Below are 21,070 nucleotides of genomic sequence, written 5' to 3' on the forward strand. Positions count from 1 at the left end.
TGGCAGTGATGGCGGCGGTCGCGGTGACGGGAGGTGGTGAGGTGCCCGGCAGTGAAGCAGCAGCCACTGCCGTGTGCGAGGTGCTGCACCCGTCCCCGAGGGTGGGTGGTGGAAGGGGCCACCTGTGGTCGCATTTCCGGCGCCGCGACCGCAGGGCCAAGGCCATGGCGAGGAAGAACTTGGCCTCGGCTCAAGTCACGGAAGTGGGGCGAGCGCCCCCGGCCCCTGGAGCACAGCGAAGAGTGCAGGGAGGTGAGGGCGGCGGGGTTTGTTTCGTCTTGTAAGTACGGCTGCGAGCCCAGGGCGTTGTGGCCTCAGTGGGGAAGGATTGACACCATCTGGTCGGACGTGGCAGCAGGTCCTGCGGGCGCTGCGTGGAGGACAGGTGGGGGCGGGGCAAGAGGGATTGGTGGAAACCACTGATGGAGGAGTCGCTCGGCGTACATGGGTTGAGCTCTTGGGGCAAAAATTTTAACCCCCTCAACGTCACCCATCTTACGAAGCCCAGAGCAATGTATATAATACTTTAATTAAGTGCACATACTGCTTATGTGTATAATGTATGTACCCTAGCATCTTCAGATATTTGCTGAGCGCCTGTTCTGTGCCAGGCACTGTTCTACTCACTATGTAGGAAGGGTTACGTGGCCCAAGATCTCTTTGTGCAGAGAGAAACAGAATGAAAGACTCGGTGAGTTCAGTTTGAGAAAGTTCAGTGCGTGGATAGAACTGCTGCAGAAGCAGTGGCCGATGCTGGGTGTGGCAGCACTGCTGGGTGTGTCAGCACGGGAGGACTGGGCGTGGCAGCTTTCCTTGCGTTTCCATGACCCTCTGCCCTCCCCACTCTACTGTTCGGCTCACACACCCTCGCCTGGCACACCTCCTTTTGGGTGGACTTTGGGCCTTTGAATTCAACACGGGCCCAAACTGTCTTTTCCTCACCATCTATTGGTCCTCCTGAGGTTGGTACAGTTTTGTACCTGGTCAGGTGGTCAGAAACCGAGGAGACAGCTTTGCCTCACCCTCCTAGTCTCCAGGCCCTGTAGGAGGCACCTTTCCTGTGTCTTGGAGGCCGAGTTTGAGGCCCACTGGTGAGATCTGGACCCTCTTCCATCAGGTTGACTCAAGGAGGGGTTGACCCCAGCGGCCTCTCTGTGTCCCGCCCCAGCCATGCTGGGTTCCTCACCCAGGATGTTGTTTTCCTGTAGCTTCTTTGTAAATATGATGTTCTCTGAGAAGAAGGCCTTTCTTCTACCCTGTCTTCTGCTGGCTAGCTCTTAGCGCTAGCTACTGCTGAGTAATTCGGTAACTAGCTCTTGGAGAACCAATTTTGCCCTGTGTATACAGATCCTCAAAAGTGCTCATATTCTGACAGGAGCCGTTTTATTTCTGCTAAGGAAATGGTTCTTATCTGGAGGAAACTTACGCGTAACAATGTTGACCGTAACAACTTTCAATGTGATTTACATTTTTTACTGGTTAGAAAATTATAAGAGCAATACGCCACTTAGAAACCACTTTAAAGTATGAGTACCTTGTAGTTCGCATTCCACAGGGATTTAATGTCTCTCACTTTGCCTCCCACCCTTAACCTCATTTCCCCGTTTTGCCCTCACTTTCAGAGGGAATGATTTCTGGTGGTCCCATTCTTGTGGTGGGTGGTGGACTCACTGGGCTGAGGCAGTGATTTCTGACCCCTCTGACTCTCTCCTGAGCGGCCATGAGAGTGTGAGGCCACTGCGTGCAGAAGGCAGTTTTGACCTTGGCGATTTCCCGGAGGTGCTTTATTTCGTCCCTCACCAAACAAGGCTGTTTTAAGGATTCTTTCTGGTTGTTCCCTAAGCCACGAGGAAGACCTGGCTAAAGTGATCGAGCTCCAGGAAATCTTAGATGAGCAGTCAAGAGCAGAGCCAGGGACTTCACTGGTGGTCCAGTGGGTTGGACTCTGCGTTTCCAGTGCAGGGGCCCGGGTTTGATCCCTGGTCAGGGAACTAGATCCCACATGCATGCCATGACGAAGAGCCCACAAGCGGCTTAATCCAGACTCAATCTTCGGTTTACACACTGGGAAATTCCTCCACCAATGTGTATATAAGCTAATGCCCTTTAAAATACGCTTGTTTCTGCATGTAAATCTGCTCGCTGAGTCCATCTGACAGTTAATGGCTGGTGACACTCCTGAGGCTCCCTGGGTCCTTTGTTGAACAGAAGCAGTGGGGAGGGACCTTCTAACGAACAATGTCCCTGCCCTTCTCTGTACCTGTGAGTCAGCTCTGGTGATGGTGCAGGAGTCCACTAGGAGATAGCAGTGGGAGGCGACAGCCTACGGAGCCAGGGCACAGGCCACGCCCGTCGTCACTCCTTGGTGCTTTTAAAACACTGACCATACTTGTTCTTGAAGTCTGTAAGTTTTTGTTTTTCCTATTTTAGGCAAAAAAGCAGTTACAAGAAGTGCAACATAATCAGATACTTAAATCTCTTAATCGTTTAGGAATCTGTAAAGAGGTGAATTGAGCTGGGTTCATAGTTATAATTACTACAGATGTTTAGCCAGAGTCTACGCCAGTCCACTGCTGTAGTGTGTACAGCACCCCTGGACTTGGAGGCTGAATGTTTGCACTTTAGATGCATTCAGAGTCTGGCAGTTGTGTGTGGTTCGGAATGCTGAGTCCTTTCTGGGTTCACGTGAAAGCTGACAGCCTAGGGAGCCAGGGCACAGGCCACTCAACGTCATCGCTCCTTGGTGCTTTTAAAATAATGGCCATACTTGTTCTTGAAGTTTAGAACTTTTCATTTTTCCTATTTTAGGCAAGGCAGAGAGAAAAAATGAATGGAAAATGTAATAAAATCAGACATTGTTGACAAGCTTCTTTCAGAATCTAACAAGAGGCTTCAGCTTCATCATAAATGGCTGCTCGGGCAGAGAAGGTGCCCAGCACAGCGTCCCCGAAGGCCCCTTTACAAAGAGAGTGCCACTGGTCATGTCCATGCCGCAGCGAAGATCCCCCGTGCTGCAACTGAGACCTGGCGCAGCCAAATAAATATTTAAAATATATATATATATATATATCTCCACTGTAGCGTTAGGATTTACGTTCAGGAAGGTATCTTGGACTTCCCTGGATCTTGAGAAGGTGCGTTCCCTTCTCGCATGCCGGGGTCAGGGGCGGAGGGGTGAAGGCTGGTCTGGGGGCGTCTTGGGTGGACCTCCTTTCTCTGGCGGGTCTTCCCACAACGGCGCGAGGTGCCTTTGTGTGAGGACTGGACAGTCTTGAGGGTCTGTTTTCTGTTTCTATTTATTTAACTGTTTTCCAGGATTTTGTAGCAGTTAAGAACTAAAGAACTAAACATATGCAGAGAGCAGCTCCTTGAAAGAGAAAAAGAAATCGCTGAACTGAAAGCGGAAAGGAACACCACCATCTGCAGCTCCTTGAAAGAGAAAAAGAAATCGCTGAACTGAAAGCGGAAAGGAACACCACCAGGGTTAGTGGGGTTCTTACTGGGTTAACATTTGCTTCCGGTCATGATTGGGCTCTGGGTTGTCTTTAAACTCAAAAGATGATCCACTCTGCCTGCTTTTAAACAGATTTTCGACATCTTCTCACTAAGCGGACTGGGGTTGACCAGTTCAGGGTGCTCATACCTTGCTTGAAATTTATGGTGAGAGTTAATGTAATTTTAGTCCATTTGAGGGGGAATTTCTCTAACTTGTTTGACTGGCCACACTGCAGCGTGTGGAATCTAGTAACCAGACCCCCTGCATTGGGAGCGCCAAGTGTTATCCACTGGAGAGCCAGGAAAGGCCCTTAGCTAATGATTCTTAAAAGAGCAGAAAAACCGGAAGGAGACATTGACAGGACAGACGGGGGTGTTTGACATAAACCCCGAGCATGAATGGAAAGGCAAGTCCTTGTCTCCCTCTCTGTCTGGTTCTCATCTCACCTGTCCAGTCTGTGCAGGTCTGTTGCCAACACACTGCTTAGACCTGAGCGGCCGTGACAGTCGTGTGAGCCCACAGCATGCAGAAGGCAGTTTTGATCTTAGCGATTTCCCAGAAGTGCTTATTTCGTCCCTCAGCAAACAAGGCCGTTTAAGGATTCTTTCCGTTAGAGGTCTTCTGATGGTTCTCATGAGGAAGACCCGGCCAAAGTGCCCGAGCTCCGGGAAATCTCAGACGAGCAGAGCCAGATGAAGGAGCTGGACGCCCGGCCGCCTTCGGTACTCACGTGACAGAGCGGGAGGAAGGTCTGTACACGGCCGGAGAAGACCTCATCGTATCTGAGGAAGTGAACACGAAATTGCAATGAGATGTTTGTGAGGTGAGTGACATTACATGTGTCAGTGTTGGAACCAGACATAATCGAAGACAAATATGGTGAATTGGCTCCGTGTGCACCTTCTGTGTGGTTCTCAGTGGGTCCTCACACGACCCAGAGAACAGGGAGGGCAACGATCGTCTGCCTTGAGTAACTCAGCCTCCCCTGGATGTCCAGGCCTTACTGCCTCTGGAGCATTTTTGTGTGTTTGTTTGTTGTCTGGTCGGAAAGTTTGCCTTTACACTTTGCTTCACTCTCCCTGCAAATACTCCTCCACCTGTTACAGAAACACCTAACTTGGCCGTGTTGATTTTCTCTCAATATTTCAACCACTCTGCTTCCTCCTAGCTGGTATGTCAGAGACAGAAAACTCATCTCCAGATGTCTTGGGCCTCAGCAAATTGGGAGGACAGGCTGAAAACAATGATAAGCTTCCAAAAAAGTAAGCTTTTTGTTTTTTGTCCATCTCACTGAACAGTTTTCAGTTGTTCCTGATTTTTAATTAATGTTTACTGATTAAATGGAATATCCAGCTCAGCTCTCTCTATATATTATCTTCTGAAAGCTTAACCCAAAGCCTTTTATTAAACTGCTCTTTCTGGAGGACTTAGAGCATCTGAACTAGATTCTCAAGCTGGGGTTACATGAGGTCTCCCCACCTAAGGCCACTGTCCCCTTCTACATTGGGGCTTTATAGGAACTTGTGGGCCCAGGGAGGTGATTTCACTGCTGCAGCCCCAGGTTCAATCCCTGGTCAGGGAACTAAGATCCCACAAGACGATTGGCTTGGCCAAAGAAAAAAACAAAAGATAGGAGTTGTCTAGTGACATATTTTTGGATAACATTTTCCATTACCATTTTCATCCACATTTATTTCAGCATTTTTATTACCTGCACTTAATTTAGTTTAAATTTAATTTAACATATTAAGAAAAAGACTTATCACAATAATAGTTTAAAACTTCCTGGAGAATTAAAAATCATGACAAAAAGGAATATAGAAAAAAAGATATTGTTATGAAGCAAGAACATTTCACCAAACATCATAATCAGAAGAAAACACTGGATGCATTCCTTCTGAATTTGCAGTGAAGGCTGCTGGCCAGGGCTCCTGCCTTTCACCACTGTACAGTGTGCCTACAGAGAGTGTGTCAGAGAGTTGGAACTATTAACAATCACAAATCTACAGCCATGGAAAGGCCAAGTGTGAAAGGGTGGAAAAAGAGACCCGAGGTGACTACACAGTGTCAGACAATATAAAGACAAAAGCTGATAAAAGAGATGGACAATATATACTGTTAAAAGGATCAATTCACCAGAAGATATACATCTAACATTAGAACTCCCCCCCAAAATTAAGGAAACATTAATACCCCAGTTTTTTCGATGGGTGGAACCAAAGAGAACATCAGTAAGGAAACAGAGGACTTGAACAACACTATAGACATACTGGACCTAACAGACATGTACAAATCACTCTACCCAACAAAACCAGAAAACACACACTTCTCAAGAACATTCTCCATGAGAGACCACATGTTAGGATATAAAAGAAATCTTTTTTTTTTTTTTGCAGTACGCAGGCCTCTCACTGTTGTGGCCTCTCCGGCCGCGGAGCACAGGCTCCAGACGCGCAGGCTTAGCGGCCATGGCTCACAGGCCCAGCTGCTCCGCAGCATGTGGGACCTTCCCGGACCGGGGCACGAACCCGTGTCCCCTGCATCGGCAGGCGGACTCTCAACCACTGTGCCACCAGGGAAGCCCTAAAAGAAATCTTACTTCATTGTGTTCTCAGTCTTAAAATTTTCTCAAACTACAAAGCAATGAAATTAGAAATAAACAGCAGAATGAAAACAGAAAAATCCCCAAAATGTGGAAATAAAACAACGTATTCATAAATAACCAATGGGTCAAAGAAGAAATCACAAAGGAATTTTTTAAATATCTGGATGAAAATGAAAACATACAAAAATTTATAAAACGTAGTGAAAGCTGTACAAACAGGGAAGTCAAATCAGAAATCTGTTTTTACTAAAGTAGAGAAAAAGAATAAAATTTAACGAAAGGAAAGAGGTAAATAAAGATTAGACCAGAGATAAATGTACTATAATGAATATAAAATATAAAAGTCAATATAAAAGTGAAAATATAAAAGTGAAAACTATGAGTTAGTGTTTTGAAAAAAATTTACAAAACCTTGGCTAGAGTAAGAAAAAAAAGATTTAGATAACTAAAAACATGAAAGAGGAGAGATTTCAACTGTTGTCACAGAAATGTTTTTTAAAACTGTAAGGGGTCCTGTGAACAATAATGCTTACAAATTACATAATCTAGAAGATACGGGTAAACTCATGAAACATACAACCTACTAAGCTCTTATCTTTAATAAAAAAATTGAAAAGAATTATAACTAGAGAGGTTCAAGCAGTAATCAGAAATCTCAAACAAGGAAAAAGCCAAAACCAGATCACTTCACTGCATAATTCTACCAAAACCTTTACAGAAGAATTACCTCTAATCCTGAATTTAAAAAAATTTCCGAAGAGCTGTAGAGGGAACGCTGGCAAACTCATTCTGTGGAGCCTGCATGATTCTATACCAAGCCCAGAGAAAGACACACGAAACACAGAAAACTACAAACCAGTATCCTTCATGAATACTGAAAAATCCTCAACAAAATAGTACCAAACCAAATTCAACAACACATTAAAATGATTTTACATCATGACCAAGTGGATTTTATTACTATAAGCAAGGATGACTCAACATACAAAAATCAATTAATGTCATATACCACATTAACAGAATAAAGGAAAAAAACATATGATCGTCTCAATTGATGCAGAAAAATGCATTTCACAAAATTCATCTATGTTTCAAGATATAAAAACTCTGGGAATTCCCTGGCGGTCCAGTGGGTAGGACTCGGCACTTTCACTGCCGTGGCCCAGGTTCAGTCGCTGGTCAGGAAACTAAGATCCCACCACAAGGCCAAAAAGAAAAAAAGAGAGCTATAAACACTCAGCCAGAAAGCTTTCCTTCTCAGATCAGGAAGAAGGCAAGGATACACACTCTCTGCACTATTGTCCAGCAAAGTACAGAAAGCCCTCACCAGAGAAATTAGACAAGAAAAAGAAAGTTACCCGAATTGAAAAAAGTAAAATTATCTTTCTTCATAGATGATAACTTTTATATGTAAAAACAGTAAAGATTAAAAAAAAAACAGTAAAGATTCCACGAGGAAACTGCTACATCAAAAAACAACTCTAGGGCTTCCCTGGTGGCACAGTGGTTGAGAAGCCGCCTGCCAATGCAGGGAACAGGAGTTCGAGCCCTGGTCTGGGAAGATCCCACATGCCGCAGAGCAGGTAAGCCTGTGTGCCACAACTACTGAAGCCTGTGCGCCCTAGTGCCTATGCTCTGCAACAAGAGAAGCCACCACAATGAGAAACCCGCGCACTGCAACAGAGTAGCCCCTGCTCGCCGCAACTAGAGAAAGCCCGCGTGCAGCAACGAAGACTCGATGCAACCAAAAATAAATAAAATTCAAAAAAACCTCTAGAAAAGTTGCAGGATACCAAAAGTCCATGTGCAAAACATCACGAAATAATCAAGATGATGTAGTACTGGCATAAACAGATATGTAAAGTAACGCAACAGAACACTCAAAATTAATTTTGCATATACATAGAACGCATTTTCAAGGGTGCCAAGACCACGCAATAGAAAAAGGACAGTCTCAGTAACAAACGGTGCTGGAGAACCGGGTATCTACCAGCAAAAGTGTAAAGCTGGAACCTTACCTGCATCAGAATGAGAAACTTCTGTGTGTCAGAGGAGACAACCAACAGTGAAAAGTAACCTCCAAGGACCAGAGATGATGAAAATGGGCTAAGAATCTCCATGTGTCAGAGATTTAGGTTGATTTCAAAGTTTAAAATCAATAGTAGAATGAAACACCCTCTACCACTGATGTATCTCTGAACTTTCCATTCCATTCCCCATCCTTACGATTTTTAAATCAGCGACACATCCATTTCGTTTCTAATGCAGCATGAAAAGTCACAACATATTTGCTGTAGTCTGTTTGCTAAAATTTACCGGGCATAAGTGCATATTATTACCTGACTTGCATGTACAGCTTCTTTATCCTGGTTTTCAGAGAGCAGACAGTGCATCCAGATGGGGCCCCTCAGTAATCCCTGCTGCCCAGTAGCACCGACACCCCATCTCCAGTCCATGGGTGTGAAGCCCTGCCCAGGACTAGGCCCCAGTGGAGCCTCTTCACAAGTCCCAGGTCATGGGGAGATGGGATCTAAGTGGAGGTGACAGGCCCTGAGGGAAGGACCCGGGTGACTGTGACTGTACAGGTGTCAGGCAGGACACTTCAGACAAGACCAGCGAGTCCAAAGAAGGGCATTTCTGGAAAGACAGAAAAATCAACTGAGAATATGACTTTACCTGAGAAAGAGCCATTCCAGACTCCTTTTCTCTCCTCTCCCTCCTCTTCTGGGCTTCTTCCTCAGACAAGAGTCTTTAGAGGTCGATCCTGAAAGTGGAAAACAGGCTGTTTAATGCTTGCAATCAACACACCCCCTTCCTGAGTCACCACCACACACACAGGGAAGCCCTCAGCATGTGGAACAGACGGTCCTCTGCTGCCCACCGTCCCAGGAGGGACTCAGGACAGAAAACTCCACACAGAGACCAATAAGTAAGTTCCTACACTTTTGTTTTGTTCAGTGCATGACAGATCTTTGAAGATCAAATAGTGTAGCTTATCCCTTTTTTAACTGAAGTGTATATATATAGAATTTATTTATTTATTTATTTATGGCTGCATTGGGTCTTCGTTGCAGTGCATGGGCTTCTCATTGCGGTGGCTTCTCTTGTTGCGGAGCATGGGGGCTCTAGAGCACAGGCTAAGTAGTTGTGGCGCACAGGCCTAGCTGCTGCGGAGCATGTGGGATCTTCCCAGACCAGGGCTCGAACCCGTGTCCCCTGCATTGGCAGGCAGATTCTTAACCACTTTTTCAGATTATCTTCCATTATAGGTTATTATAAGATACTGAATATAGTTCCCTGTGCTATACAGTAGATCCTTGTTTAATTATTCTATATGTAGTAGTGTATATTTGTAAATCCCAAACTCCTAATTTATCTCTCCCCTTCCTTCCACCTTTGGGAACCATAAGTTTGTTTTCAATGTCTGTGAGTTTAGTTCTGCTTTGTCAGTAAATTCATTTGTACCATTTTTTTAGATTCCACATATATGTGTCTACCTGTGTCTGATTTACTCCACTTAGTACTGTTACCAAAACGCAAGTCCGTGTGCTAGACGCACAGTGAGGCCAAACAATACCAGAATGTTGGAGTTTGGAACAGAAAGGCTTGCTGCAGGGCCATGCAAGGAGATGGGTGGCTCATGCCTTAAAAACCCCAAACTCCCTGAAAGCTTCCAGCAAAGCCCTCTTACAGGAACGGTGAGGGAGGGGTGTGGTTACAGACCTCTTGGTGGCAGATCCTTTGTACTTGAGGTCAGGTCGTGGTCAGGTAAAGATGTTCCTGTAAACCTCCACCAAACAAATGTTACTCTCTGTCCTGACAAGAAAGGGGAAGGTGCCAAGACACAACTTTCACCCTCCAGGGTCCAGGCCTGGCTAACAGAAAGGGGTCCCTGCAGAGGGGCCAGTTACCCTGCCCCGGAGCATTCGTCCAGAACCAGGTTTGGGTCCTCCTGCCAGTGCCCAGGCCTGGCTGAAGAAGCAGATCTCAGTTGGCAGCTCCCTCAGGGCCAGGTCCCCGTGCAGACTGCTGCGGCCATTAGGGCAGCCTAATGGATTCCCGCAAAAGACACCCCGTTCCCTCGGCCTCCCAGCTCACCTGCTGGCCCAGGGAGAAGGGGAGGGGAGAAGGCCTGGATCCCTCTCTTACTTCACTCTCTGCCTGACGACTGCCACTCCGCGGACATTTGGCTGAATGGGTCCATTAAATGTCACTCATTGGCAGCTGGTCGCTTGAGGGAAGGGCTCACTGTGGCGCCGACCAATGGCTGAACGGGAGCTCTAAGGCCACTCCAACCATCCCTTCAGTGGTCTCCTGGTAACCGTTGCCTGGTAACGGGGGTGGGGGGAACAGCGTGCGCCAAGGGCCCTGTGCTAAGGGCTGCGCACTGCTGGGCTCTATTACAGTGTGATCATCTCCAGGTCTCCACCTGCACTACTCTGCGTTTCCATTTCATTCTGTTTATCGGTCTCCCTGTTGCTTTCTATGTTTGTCTTTTTGCTCCCCTCTAGCCTCCTGCTGTTTCTCCCGTCCTATTTTCTCACTCCTGTCCTGCCCCACTCTGCAACTTGTGCCCCCTATTGATGCTCTTTCTCCCCGACCTTTCTGATGACCCTACATCTCTGTATTTCTGCCTCTTTCTTCCCCCATCTCTTCTCTCTCTCTCTGTCCCTGTTATTCTCCCTCCCCACTCTCCGCCGCCCCCTGGTGGCTGTGCTTCCTTCCTGCTCTCTCTCTTCCCCTCGTTTCTCCTCTTCTTTTCCTCTCCCAGCATCAAGTTGCTCTGTAGGACATGGGTTCAGCTCTTTTATCCCCTCCATGGGAAATGCCTCACCACGGTTGACGATGCTGTTACCACTGATCAAGGGCTCCTCTTGTATTTTGCCTTAATCCCTTCACCTTCATCTCCCTGGAGATCCCAATTTTCTATACACTCTATTTTTCTCATCTGCTACTTTCACTGCTTTTTCTCTTTCATTCTTACCATCTCTTTGCAAGACACTCACCCATCCTCTACACTGCCCTCTGACCTTGCCCACTCTTCTTTTCCCCTCAGTTTTCTATTGCTCTCTCAGTCCCTCTCTGTGTCTTCTGATCCCCCCTGCCCACACAGTCAGAGGATGTGGGATGGAGTAAGATGCCTGCTTCCCCCCTGCCCACACAGTCAGAGGATGTGGGATGGAGTAAGATGGAGTAAGATGCCTGCTTCCTGGGAAAACAGTGATGAAATAAAAACTCACAGTTTAAGGCAAGACAGGAAAAATTTGAATTTAAATTAAATTCCTTCTCCTTCATCAGTAATGACTCAGCACTCACCTTGTATATCTAGACATCTTCAGTGAACTTTATGTACCATAACAATATATCATTTACCTTAAAGATAACAATTGGTGCAGAACAGACTGTTCCACAGACCTGGGGAGGTACTGGGCCGCACCTAACAGAAGCTCTTTTAAGTACTTACTTATGACCGTATTAACGTTACTGTACTACTTGTGTTCTGCCTGTTTTACAGGATTGTTCCTTGCATTACCAAGTGTGTGACTGAGCCTCCGGTAAAAATGATGACTAGGCGACTTGAAACAAGTGACCAAATCTATAGTCTTATAAGACCAATGATTTTAATAGTGTAACTCTACATATGGGAAGAAGCAACAAGAGAGAACCAGCAACAAGAGAGAACCATTTCCTGGACCACAACAGACTGGTGGAACACCACGCAGAGGCCTTTGGCTACTGTTGCATTAGGGGCAGGGCGCGTGCGGGGCGTCGCCGGTGCAGTGTGGCAGTGGCCCTGTGGCCACAGTCTCCTCGGGCCGCAGTCCAGCTCCCATTTGCCCACTCGCCCCCTTTGCCGGCGCAGTCACCAAGCCTGCAACAACCAACCACGCAGCACCCCTCCTCTGTATAAAAGGAGCCCGAAATCTGACTGGGGGAAGATGGCTTGTGGAGACACTGGTCCGCCATCTTCTCCGAATAAAAAGTCGCTCTGCCTTGCCCCAGCAACTCGCCTCTCAGTTTACTGGCCTGTCGTGCAGCAAGCAGAACGACCTTGGACTCTATCAATTTTGGCGAAGCCGGCCAGGAGCCTTGCTGCTTGTGGTCAGCCCCGGTTGGGGAATTTTTGGGTAAAGCCCTAGCAGCTGCTGGGACCACCTGTCCTGAGGATCTTCCCCTTTAAAATTCCCTGAAGCGGCACCAGATGCCCCAGCACTTGGCAGTGGGAGCTCCGTACAGATGGAATCGAAGGGCTCCAGACAGTAGGTGTGTCTGATGTGTACAACTGGGAACACACCACCCTCTCAATTTCGGCTTTTCCTGTAAGGGAACAGCCAAGTTGTTTTGCATTTGACTGGGGTACCCTGTTGCAGAGGGGAATTTTTGTTGCAACTCTGTGAACCAGTTTGTTTGCTTTTGTTTTGCATTCATTCACGATGGAATTTGTTTGTGCCTTTTGTGTTTTGTTGCTCTTGAACTTGTATCTGTCCCTAAGGAAAGCCCTTTGGGGCATATCTTAAATGAATGGGCAAAGTATAGTTATGGGCCTGTGACTAAAAAGAGATGATATTCTATTGTATAGCGTGTGGCCCCAGTATATGTTAGGATCAGGAGAGCAAGGTGCCCTGCTCACTTATACAATCTTGCAGTTAGAATTGAGCAGGTAAAAATGGTGAGATTCCATATGTAGAAGCATGTACGCTATTGCATCATGAGGAAAAGAAGTGAGACAGCTGCTGCCTTATGGTACGGTGGTCTGAAAGGAAAACCGGGGGAAAATCTGTTCTACAAGAGGGAGAGGGAGAAAATGAGACTGAGAACATGTTATTTCAAAACACTGGCCAAGCAGGCTGCACCAGTGGTTGTTCCGACTGCCGCCATGCCACCAACATATGCACTCCTTTCAGCACCTCCTGTTTCCCCTACTTATGGGGATCAATTAGAAGTTTCTGTGTTAACCTCTGGGGCACAGGGGCCTAGTTTGTGTCACCATCTGTGACCCAGGAGGGCGTCCCATTTGACCAGGAGCCACTTCTGGAGCACGCAGCTTCCCTTGCACTGATATCCTGGAGAGGAGGCCTTAATGCAGATGGCCAATCAGCTGGGTTTCTATGGACGCGCCATCCATTCTCAATTTGATTTATTTAACTGGAAAAACCATAACCTACATACCTCCACGTGACTGAACTTTTCACTTCTATCTTTGCCACTCACCATCCCTCGTGGGCGGACATTCACACTTTTATGAATATCATGCTTACTGGGGATGAAAGGAGGATGCTCTTTGACAAGACTAGAGAGGAAGTGCACTAGCTCCATCTAGCGGACCAGGTGGAACTCCAGAAGCAAATCAGGCAGTTCCTACTGCTGAGCCTGACTGGGAACCTAATAACGGAGATATGCCGCACCTAGAGCATTACAGGAAGTGTATCTCAGCGGGTCTTCGAAAGGCAGTAGCTAGGCAAAAGAGCTTCAACAAAATTCAAGAGATCAAGAGATACACCAAAACCCAATGAGGACCCATCAGAGTTTCTAGAAAGAATTTATCAAGCTTATAGGCACTACACTGGTGCAGACCCTGAGGCCCCCAAAATACGGGAATGGTAAATATGACCTTCATTGGGCAAAGCGCCCCAGATCTAAGAAGAAAATTACAAAGCTAGATGGTGCATTTGGAATGAACCCTTCTCAACTGGTAGATGTTGTTTTTAAAGTGTTCACCAACAGGGAACAACGGAAGGAGCTCTTTGCAAGACTTAACGCCACTCATCTGGTGCCAGCACTGGATTCCCGGAAGGCGAGTAGCCTGGAGAGAGGTGAGCCCCATTGGGGAGGGAACAGTGTGCTTACTGTAGGAGGAAGGGCACTGGGAAAGACTGCGCTCATCTAAGGAATAAGAAGGAAAAACACAAAAGAAAGACGGGAGCCTCTCCTATGGTAGAGAGAGCGCAACGCTCTGAAGATGAATAAAGCGGCACAAGGGCTCCCTTGGACTTGAGGTGTCCAATTCCAATTTCCCCACAGGAGCCCCGGGTAACTTTGACAGTGGGGAACAAGTTGATTGACTTTCCGATAGATACCGGTGCAACATACTCTGTGGTAAACAGCACGGTGGCACAGAAAACATCTCAATCCTTCCCAGTCACAGGAGTTTCTGGAGAAGGACAAAATCTTTCGTTCCTATAACCTCTAGAATGCTAATTAGGGACCTCACCCTGAAACGCAGTTTCTTATATATGCCGGTATGTCTAATCAGTCCCTCTTTTGTAAATTAAGCACTCAAGCAACTTTTTCGCCAGAACAGCTTGACATCAGGGTCCCACAGGAGCACACTGTAAGCCTAAAGATGGCGCTCACAGACACCCCAGAAAAGGAGACTGAGCTCTCACCCACTCCACCCCCATTCCCCCTGCTCCAGGTCTGTGAAAAGCTAAGGCACAAGTGTGGGTCGATAGCACCCTAGGGAAGGCCAAAAATGCATGGCCAATACAAATCATGTTAAAAAGGGACTCTGGAGGGAATTCCCTGGTGGTCCACTGGTTAGGACTCGGTGCTTTCATCGCGGTAGCCTGGGTTCGATTTCTGGTCAGGGAACTAAAATCCCGATCCCGCAAGCTGCACAGTGTGGCAAAAAAAAAGGGATGCGCTGGGACACCTAATCGAAAACAATACCCTCTGAGCCAAGGGGCCCAAAAGGGAATTTAGCCAGTTCTCAAAAAGTTGGTTTAATCAGGTTAAACCTTGCAGGTCCCCATATAAAACCCCTATCCTCCTAGTCAAACAGCCAAACTCAACAGAGCATCTCTTTGTCCCAGACTTGAGGGCTACTAATGAAAAAATCCAGGATTTGCACCCTGTGGTACGCAATCCATACGCTCTGCTCACAGCTATTCCAGAAGCAAACAGCTGGTTCTGTTTTTGACGTGAAGGATGCTTTTTTTCTGCATTCCTATTGCAGAAGAATCACAGCAGCTGTTTGCTTTTGAAGGGCAGGACCCAGAAAGACAGGTAGTCCAACAGTATTGGTGGACGGTCCTGCCTCAAGATTTAAGGATTCCCCGACCTTGTTTGGGGAAATGTTGGCTGGGGACCTTAGAGACTTAATGTTGGATGAAGGACTCTTCCTCCAAAATGTGGACCATTTGCTCATAGCGAGCCCTATGAATGGTAAGTGTCTACAGAATACCATCAGCACCCTGAGTTACTCGGCCAACTGTGGATGTAAGGTCTCCCAGAAAAAGGCTCAAGTATGTAAGCAGCAAGTCACGTAGCTGGGTTTTATCCTTTCCCAAGGGCAGCGGGGTCTTTTGCTTGATAGAAAACGGGCAGTTGCAGGCTTGGGAACACCAAGAATTGCAGATAACAGGGCGTTTCTGGAAATGGCAGGATTCTATCGGATCTGGATCCCGAACTATAGGCTCAGAGTAAAGCCCCTCTATAAGGCTTTAAAGGGACATGATTTTGAGCCCCTACTTGGACTAAAGAGTGCCAAACAGCCTTTGAAACAATAAAAACATAGTCTCAGCTCCGGCTTTGGGACAACCAGACTGAGAGAAACCTTTCAGATTATATGTCCGTGAGAGACAAATCTTGGGGTGTTAATTCAAATTCTGGGGAATGTCCTTCGACCTGTTGCCTAATTCTCAGGACAACTAGAACACACTAAGGGATGGCCACTCTGCCTTTGAGCTGTAGCAGCTCCTTGCAACAGACTTCCAGAAGCTGAGCAGTTTACCGTGGGCAGCCCACCACTCTGTATGTCTCTCACCCTGTCCTTTCTTTACTGGAACAAAAAGGGGGGCTACTGGCTGACTTCTGGGAGAATGGGAAAGTACCAGGCCATTCTCTTAGACAATCCCAATGTAACATTTCAGGTCACTTCAGCCCTAAAGCCAGCCACCACTGCTCCCGACTGCGGCTGCACAATCCCCAGGGCACCGCTGCCTGCACGTCGCGGGGCTGGTGTACTCTGGCAGACCAGACTGAACAGACAACGCCTGGCTGAGGCAGGTACGGACTGTTCACAGTAGCTGACGTGCTGGGTATGTGGTGGTAACCCTTGGAAGGACTGACCCTCGCTATGCATTCTCCGTGGGGCATGCTCACGGCGCCATCTGGAAAGAAAGGGGGCTCCTCACTTCAAACAGTAAAGACATACATAAAACATGCTTCTGAAATCTTGTCCCTGTTAGAAGCAGTCCTCAAGCCCTCACAAGTGGCCGTAATGCACCGCCCAGGCCACCAGAAGGGTGAGACTCATATAACAAAAGGCAACCGGTTAGCTGACCAAGCTGCAAAGAAAATAGCAAAGGCAGGCGATTACCAAGCCATCATAGGGTCACTTCTCCCGCAGACTGACTTGTCAGAATACCAGCCGGAATATTCAGAAAAGGACGAGGAGAGGGCCGAAGAGTGGGGATGCACTCTTGATCACACCTCGCCTGGCTAGAAATGTAGCGCACACGGAACTGACTTGATTTCTGAGGCTTTCGTGGACACTGCTGCAGCACATTCGTGACAGTACCCACCACGGGAGAGATGCCGCCTTACAGTGGATTCAAAAGTATATAATGGGGCCTGACCTACAAGGGCCATCCAAGGAGTCACTGAAAATTGCATGATTTGTGCTAAAAATAACCCAAATACTGCTGTCAGATCTCCCCAGATGGGGACCCAACACAGAGGACTCCACGAGCCACCAAGGACTGGCAAATAGACTTCACTCAAGTTGATAGGGACAGAGTAAGGGACAAAGTAGGCGGTTGAATAGTTAATCCCACTAGGGGACTGCAAGTAAAGAAAAAAGCATGGGAGACCCCTGTAAGTTAATGATCACTCAAGAAAGCAGGTTTGCTTAACTACAAAACCAAGCAACAGAAGCCTGAGATACGCCCCCGAACAATAAAACAAGGGTGGCATGAGACCCACATCTGCCCTGTGAGCTCAGTAAGTTGACCCCTAGACACGCTCCTCTGCGCACACTAAAAACAAGTATATAAGGAAAAGGTGACATTATGCTGAAAACTGAGATGGTTTATCATATCTTAGTATATGTTACCACCTTTTTTCCTCACTTCCGTTGCTCCATGACAGTCCCAGTTTGGCCATGTAGGGACAAGAAAAAGCCCCCACCCGATGTGCAGGCGGAGCTGAGGATGGAAGCTTGATGGCTACTCAAGAATGAGGAAGGAGGTGGTCCTCTCCCCCTCCCCACTTCTCCTTTGATTATAAAACAGGAGCCCACTAAGTTCTGGGGGCGGCACCCTCTCGCCCACCCGCAAGCCTCACAAGCGTGCTAGTCTAATAGATCACTTTGCCTCTCCCTGAAGAACGAGCTCCTCAGAGCCCCCCAAGACACATTTCAGTGGTTTCGGCTGGCGACCACAAAGGGGCAGTGGTAAGATAAGAAGGAGGGGGGTCGGGTCCTAGAGGGGCCGTGGATGCCAGGTGGACTGGGGAGGACACTCCCCCAATGTGTGCCCCTTTTAGGCGACTGGTCAACCCCGAATGCTTTAGGACTCTGATGAGAGATCTAGGACAGACCAGAGGAACAAGGATATGGATGTTTAGAGACACGGAACCAGAGGAATGCTGGCAGTCAGCATGGCTTGCCACAGAAAGACGCTGTGGATGTTTATGGACCCGGAAGGACACGTGCATTCTAGGTCTGTCCCTGTTGTACTCAAGTCTGTAAACTTAACTATTCCAACTGTTATTTATAAACTGATAAGTTCTGTTTTGCAATGCCTGTCTTATGAACAAGTTTTAAAATGAAACTATGAGATCTCTGTCTGTCTGGATATATGTGTGTCTTACGTGGTCTTGTCTTTAGATAGTATTGCTAAGGTTAATTTGTAAATGAGCTCAATTTAATTGGCTTAAAAAAAAAGTAAGTGCTTACAAATTAAACATTTCTGAATACAAGAGAAACTAAGCTAAATGGATTTCAGATTCACATGACCTGAGAAATATTTAATGTTAAATTAATATCTGGTATTAAAGTTTGTTGTTATTAAAGATTGTTAATACAGACATGTCTTTAGAGTCATCAACGTTAAGCACGGTATTTTTATTGTACCTGGGTTTGCTGAAAGTCACTAAGTTCATACTATTTTTGTTGTAAAATCTGTCAGCAAGAAAATTCATGAGTTAAAATTAAATTAACTCATTGTCAGACTTTTGCCGTCCTGATGTACTTGTAGCATGGCCAGTCTGCTCCTAAATGAGAGAAATTAAATGGGTAAATAACAGCTGCAAATTGAACAGTCAGGGCTGTGGGAAATCCAAGACAGCCACTTGGCTCCTCCTGGATCCCTGGCAAACCCCATTTTTTATTTAATGGTTTAAACCCTTTCTTGGCTACAAGGCTGATGCCCTCACAGTGGAAAAAAGAATGGTTTAAAAACGTGTTTTGGGCTTCCCTGGTGGCGCAGTGGTTGAGAGTCCACCTGCCGATGCAGGGGACACGGGTTCGTGCCCCGGTCCGGGAAGATCCCACGTGCCACGGAGCGGCTGGGCCCGTGAGCCATGGCCGCTGAGCCTGCGCGTCCGCAGCCTGTGCTCTGCAACGGGAAAGGCCACAACAGTGAGAGGCCTGCGTACCGCAAAAAAATAAATAAAAAAAATAAAAACGTGTTTTTCACTTGGGTATAGTTTCTATAAATTTTAGTGATCAAGGCAACCACTTTACTGGACAAATTATAATACAAGCCTATGTTATTAATTAACCAGACTTATTTTACAAATTAATCTTAATTTGGCTATATTTGGTAAAACTGAGGGTTATTTAGAAAAGAAAAAATTATGTTTTAACAGATATTAAATTTTAGTTTTGCTAACTGAGGTCAGTATCTACTGTCTTAAAACTCACTTTTCTAATAGCTCTTTGTTGCTATATTATTCTAAAGCTTAATTAAGATATTCTAAGCTTGTTTCTGAAGCTGATCACGTAATCTATCTTTGGATGAAGATTAGATGCCCGTAATCTATAACCAGGGGGTTATACATACTAGAAAAAGCATCATTTAAAGGACTGTGTCCGTCCTAGATAAAAGGCCTCTTAACAGGTATTCTTAAGCACGTCATGCACAGGGAAACTGAAGGGAATCAACTTCCAAGGCTTAAGGTACTTTCCCCCCAATTACTAGGAGTGCCCAACGGAGGAGTGCCCTGATGTCGGTCATCCCCTCCCTACGCCCCTTACAGGTGCTGACCCTTTATTTCCAATTTACAGTCAGACCAGTTCCCACTCACTGTTAACACCATTGGGGACACCTTCTGTACTATTCCTTTGGGACAGTTTCTTGGCCATTAACACCAGGCTGGGAGACTGACTACTTTGGAAGGGATCCATCTGAAGTAGTAAGTACAAATCTTGATGAAATTGCACGGTGGGTTTTGACAAAGGAAGGAAACTTCTGGATAGCTAACTACTGCTCCGGTGGCAGGTGCTATAACCGTGGAAGCGGCTGCTCCAGTAAGGGCTATCTCACAGGCAGGAGCCCCTTATCCCAGGGGAAAGCGCACCCGAGGGTGAGGAGAGAGAGGCCCCCACCAAATTCAGGAGCTCCTTCTCTGTACCCCAAGGGGCCCAGTCTTGGACCAGCGAGCACCCGCAGTGGCGTAAGTCACCAGCCAACTGCCCCTACCGTTCTGCCTCTGAGAGGAAGTTCCTGACGGAAATCGAGGAAACATAGAAGTCCGTGTGCCTTGCTCAATGTCTGATCTAAGTCTGGCAGAAGATCAACTGGGAAGTTTTTCTGAGGACCCTGAACTTTTCACGAAGGAGTTTACCCGGTTAATACGATCTTCTGATCTCACTTGGGGGGATTTGCAGAGTTTGCTATACCCCGTGCTGCACCCCAGAGGAAAAACAGCCTATAACATTGGCAGCCAGCCACAGCCCAGCAGGGCCAGTCACTACACCGGGTGGGGAACAACGCTGTCCCCGAGGCAGATGCAGGATGCCTTATCAGGTAAATTCTACTGATAGGGACGGATGAGACCATATGATTGTTCAATAGAGGCTATGAAACAATGTCCAGTGAAACCTGTCAATTATGAACAAGTGAAAGAAGTCCAACAGGGGTCAGATGGAAATCTGATCGTATTTCAAGAAAAGTTAATAGAAGATTTTTATAAGTACATAAATGTGGATCCGTCCTCCCCCAAGGCACAGGCCCTTTGGCTATACACATCACAGCCCAGTCGGCCCCAGACGTCGGGCGCAAGATTCAAAAGGCGGCTGCTGGCCCTCAGACCCCTACGAGTGATTTGCTCCAATTGGCTTATTCAGTTTTCAATAATAGGGATACGGCCGAAAAGGCTGAACACACCCAGAGAAATATATACAAAAGGCCCAAATGATGGTAGTGGCTTTGTCCATTCAGAGCCCCCCGAAGGGGAGGCCGGCCTTTCTGGGCCAATCTGGCTGTGGTGGACCACAAGGCCCGTGGGTACCCAGACAGGACCAGTGTGCCCTGTGTGGACCAAAGGGACACTGGAGGAACGACTGTGACACGCGCCCTTTACAGACAGGGCATTGGAGGAGGGAATGCCCCAGACGCCAGAGAGTGACGGGGGCCTTTGATGGTTTCACAATCAGAACACTGAGGGGGCTCGAGGCTGAAAGTGGCTCTGCCTACAGATACCATGTACATAACTAGTGTCGAGCCCTGGGTGGTCATTAAGTGGTGGGCCATGATAGAATTTCTCATAGACACCGGTGCAACCCTTTCAGTCTTAACCAAAAGGATTAGAAGCCTTAACAAGCATAAGAAATATGTAATGGGAGTGTCAGGAAAGAGACGGGGGCACACTTTCCAGGAACCCCTTTTGTGCAACAGCAACGGCCGGTCGTTTCTACATTGCTTTCCGTTTGTGCCTGACTGTCCCCTCTCTTTAGTGCAAGGAACTTACTAAATTAGGGGCCACCCTGTCTCTTGAGGGACAAGGAAGCCACCCTTACCACC

The 21,070-nt window shown here is 47.0% G+C and overlaps 1 protein-coding gene and 1 long non-coding RNA gene across 2 annotated transcripts in view; one reads left to right on the top strand and one right to left on the bottom strand.

The window, feature by feature from the left end:
- Positions 1 to 1,457: 1,457 nt before the first annotated feature.
- LOC137214815 (zinc finger protein 665-like) overlaps positions 1,458 to 21,070 on the bottom strand; it is a 67,251-nt gene continuing 47,638 nt past the window's right edge. Inside the window, exons 4-5 of the mRNA XM_067719102.1 lie at positions 8,778 to 8,865; positions 1,458 to 4,278 (exon numbers count right to left, since the gene is read on the bottom strand). Of these exons, the coding sequence (XP_067575203.1) occupies positions 4,128 to 4,278; positions 8,778 to 8,865 (239 nt within the window). The 3' untranslated portion in view covers positions 1,458 to 4,127. The remainder of the gene's footprint in view (positions 4,279 to 8,777; positions 8,866 to 21,070) is intronic.
- Positions 7,571 to 18,129, top strand: LOC137214914 (uncharacterized). The gene is made up of 2 exons (XR_010939050.1): positions 7,571 to 9,030; positions 11,617 to 18,129. It is a non-coding gene; the product is annotated as an uncharacterized lncRNA (long non-coding RNA).

Source organism: Pseudorca crassidens, chromosome 20 (assembly GCF_039906515.1).
Source record: "Pseudorca crassidens isolate mPseCra1 chromosome 20, mPseCra1.hap1, whole genome shotgun sequence".
NCBI lineage: Eukaryota > Metazoa > Chordata > Mammalia > Artiodactyla > Delphinidae > Pseudorca > Pseudorca crassidens.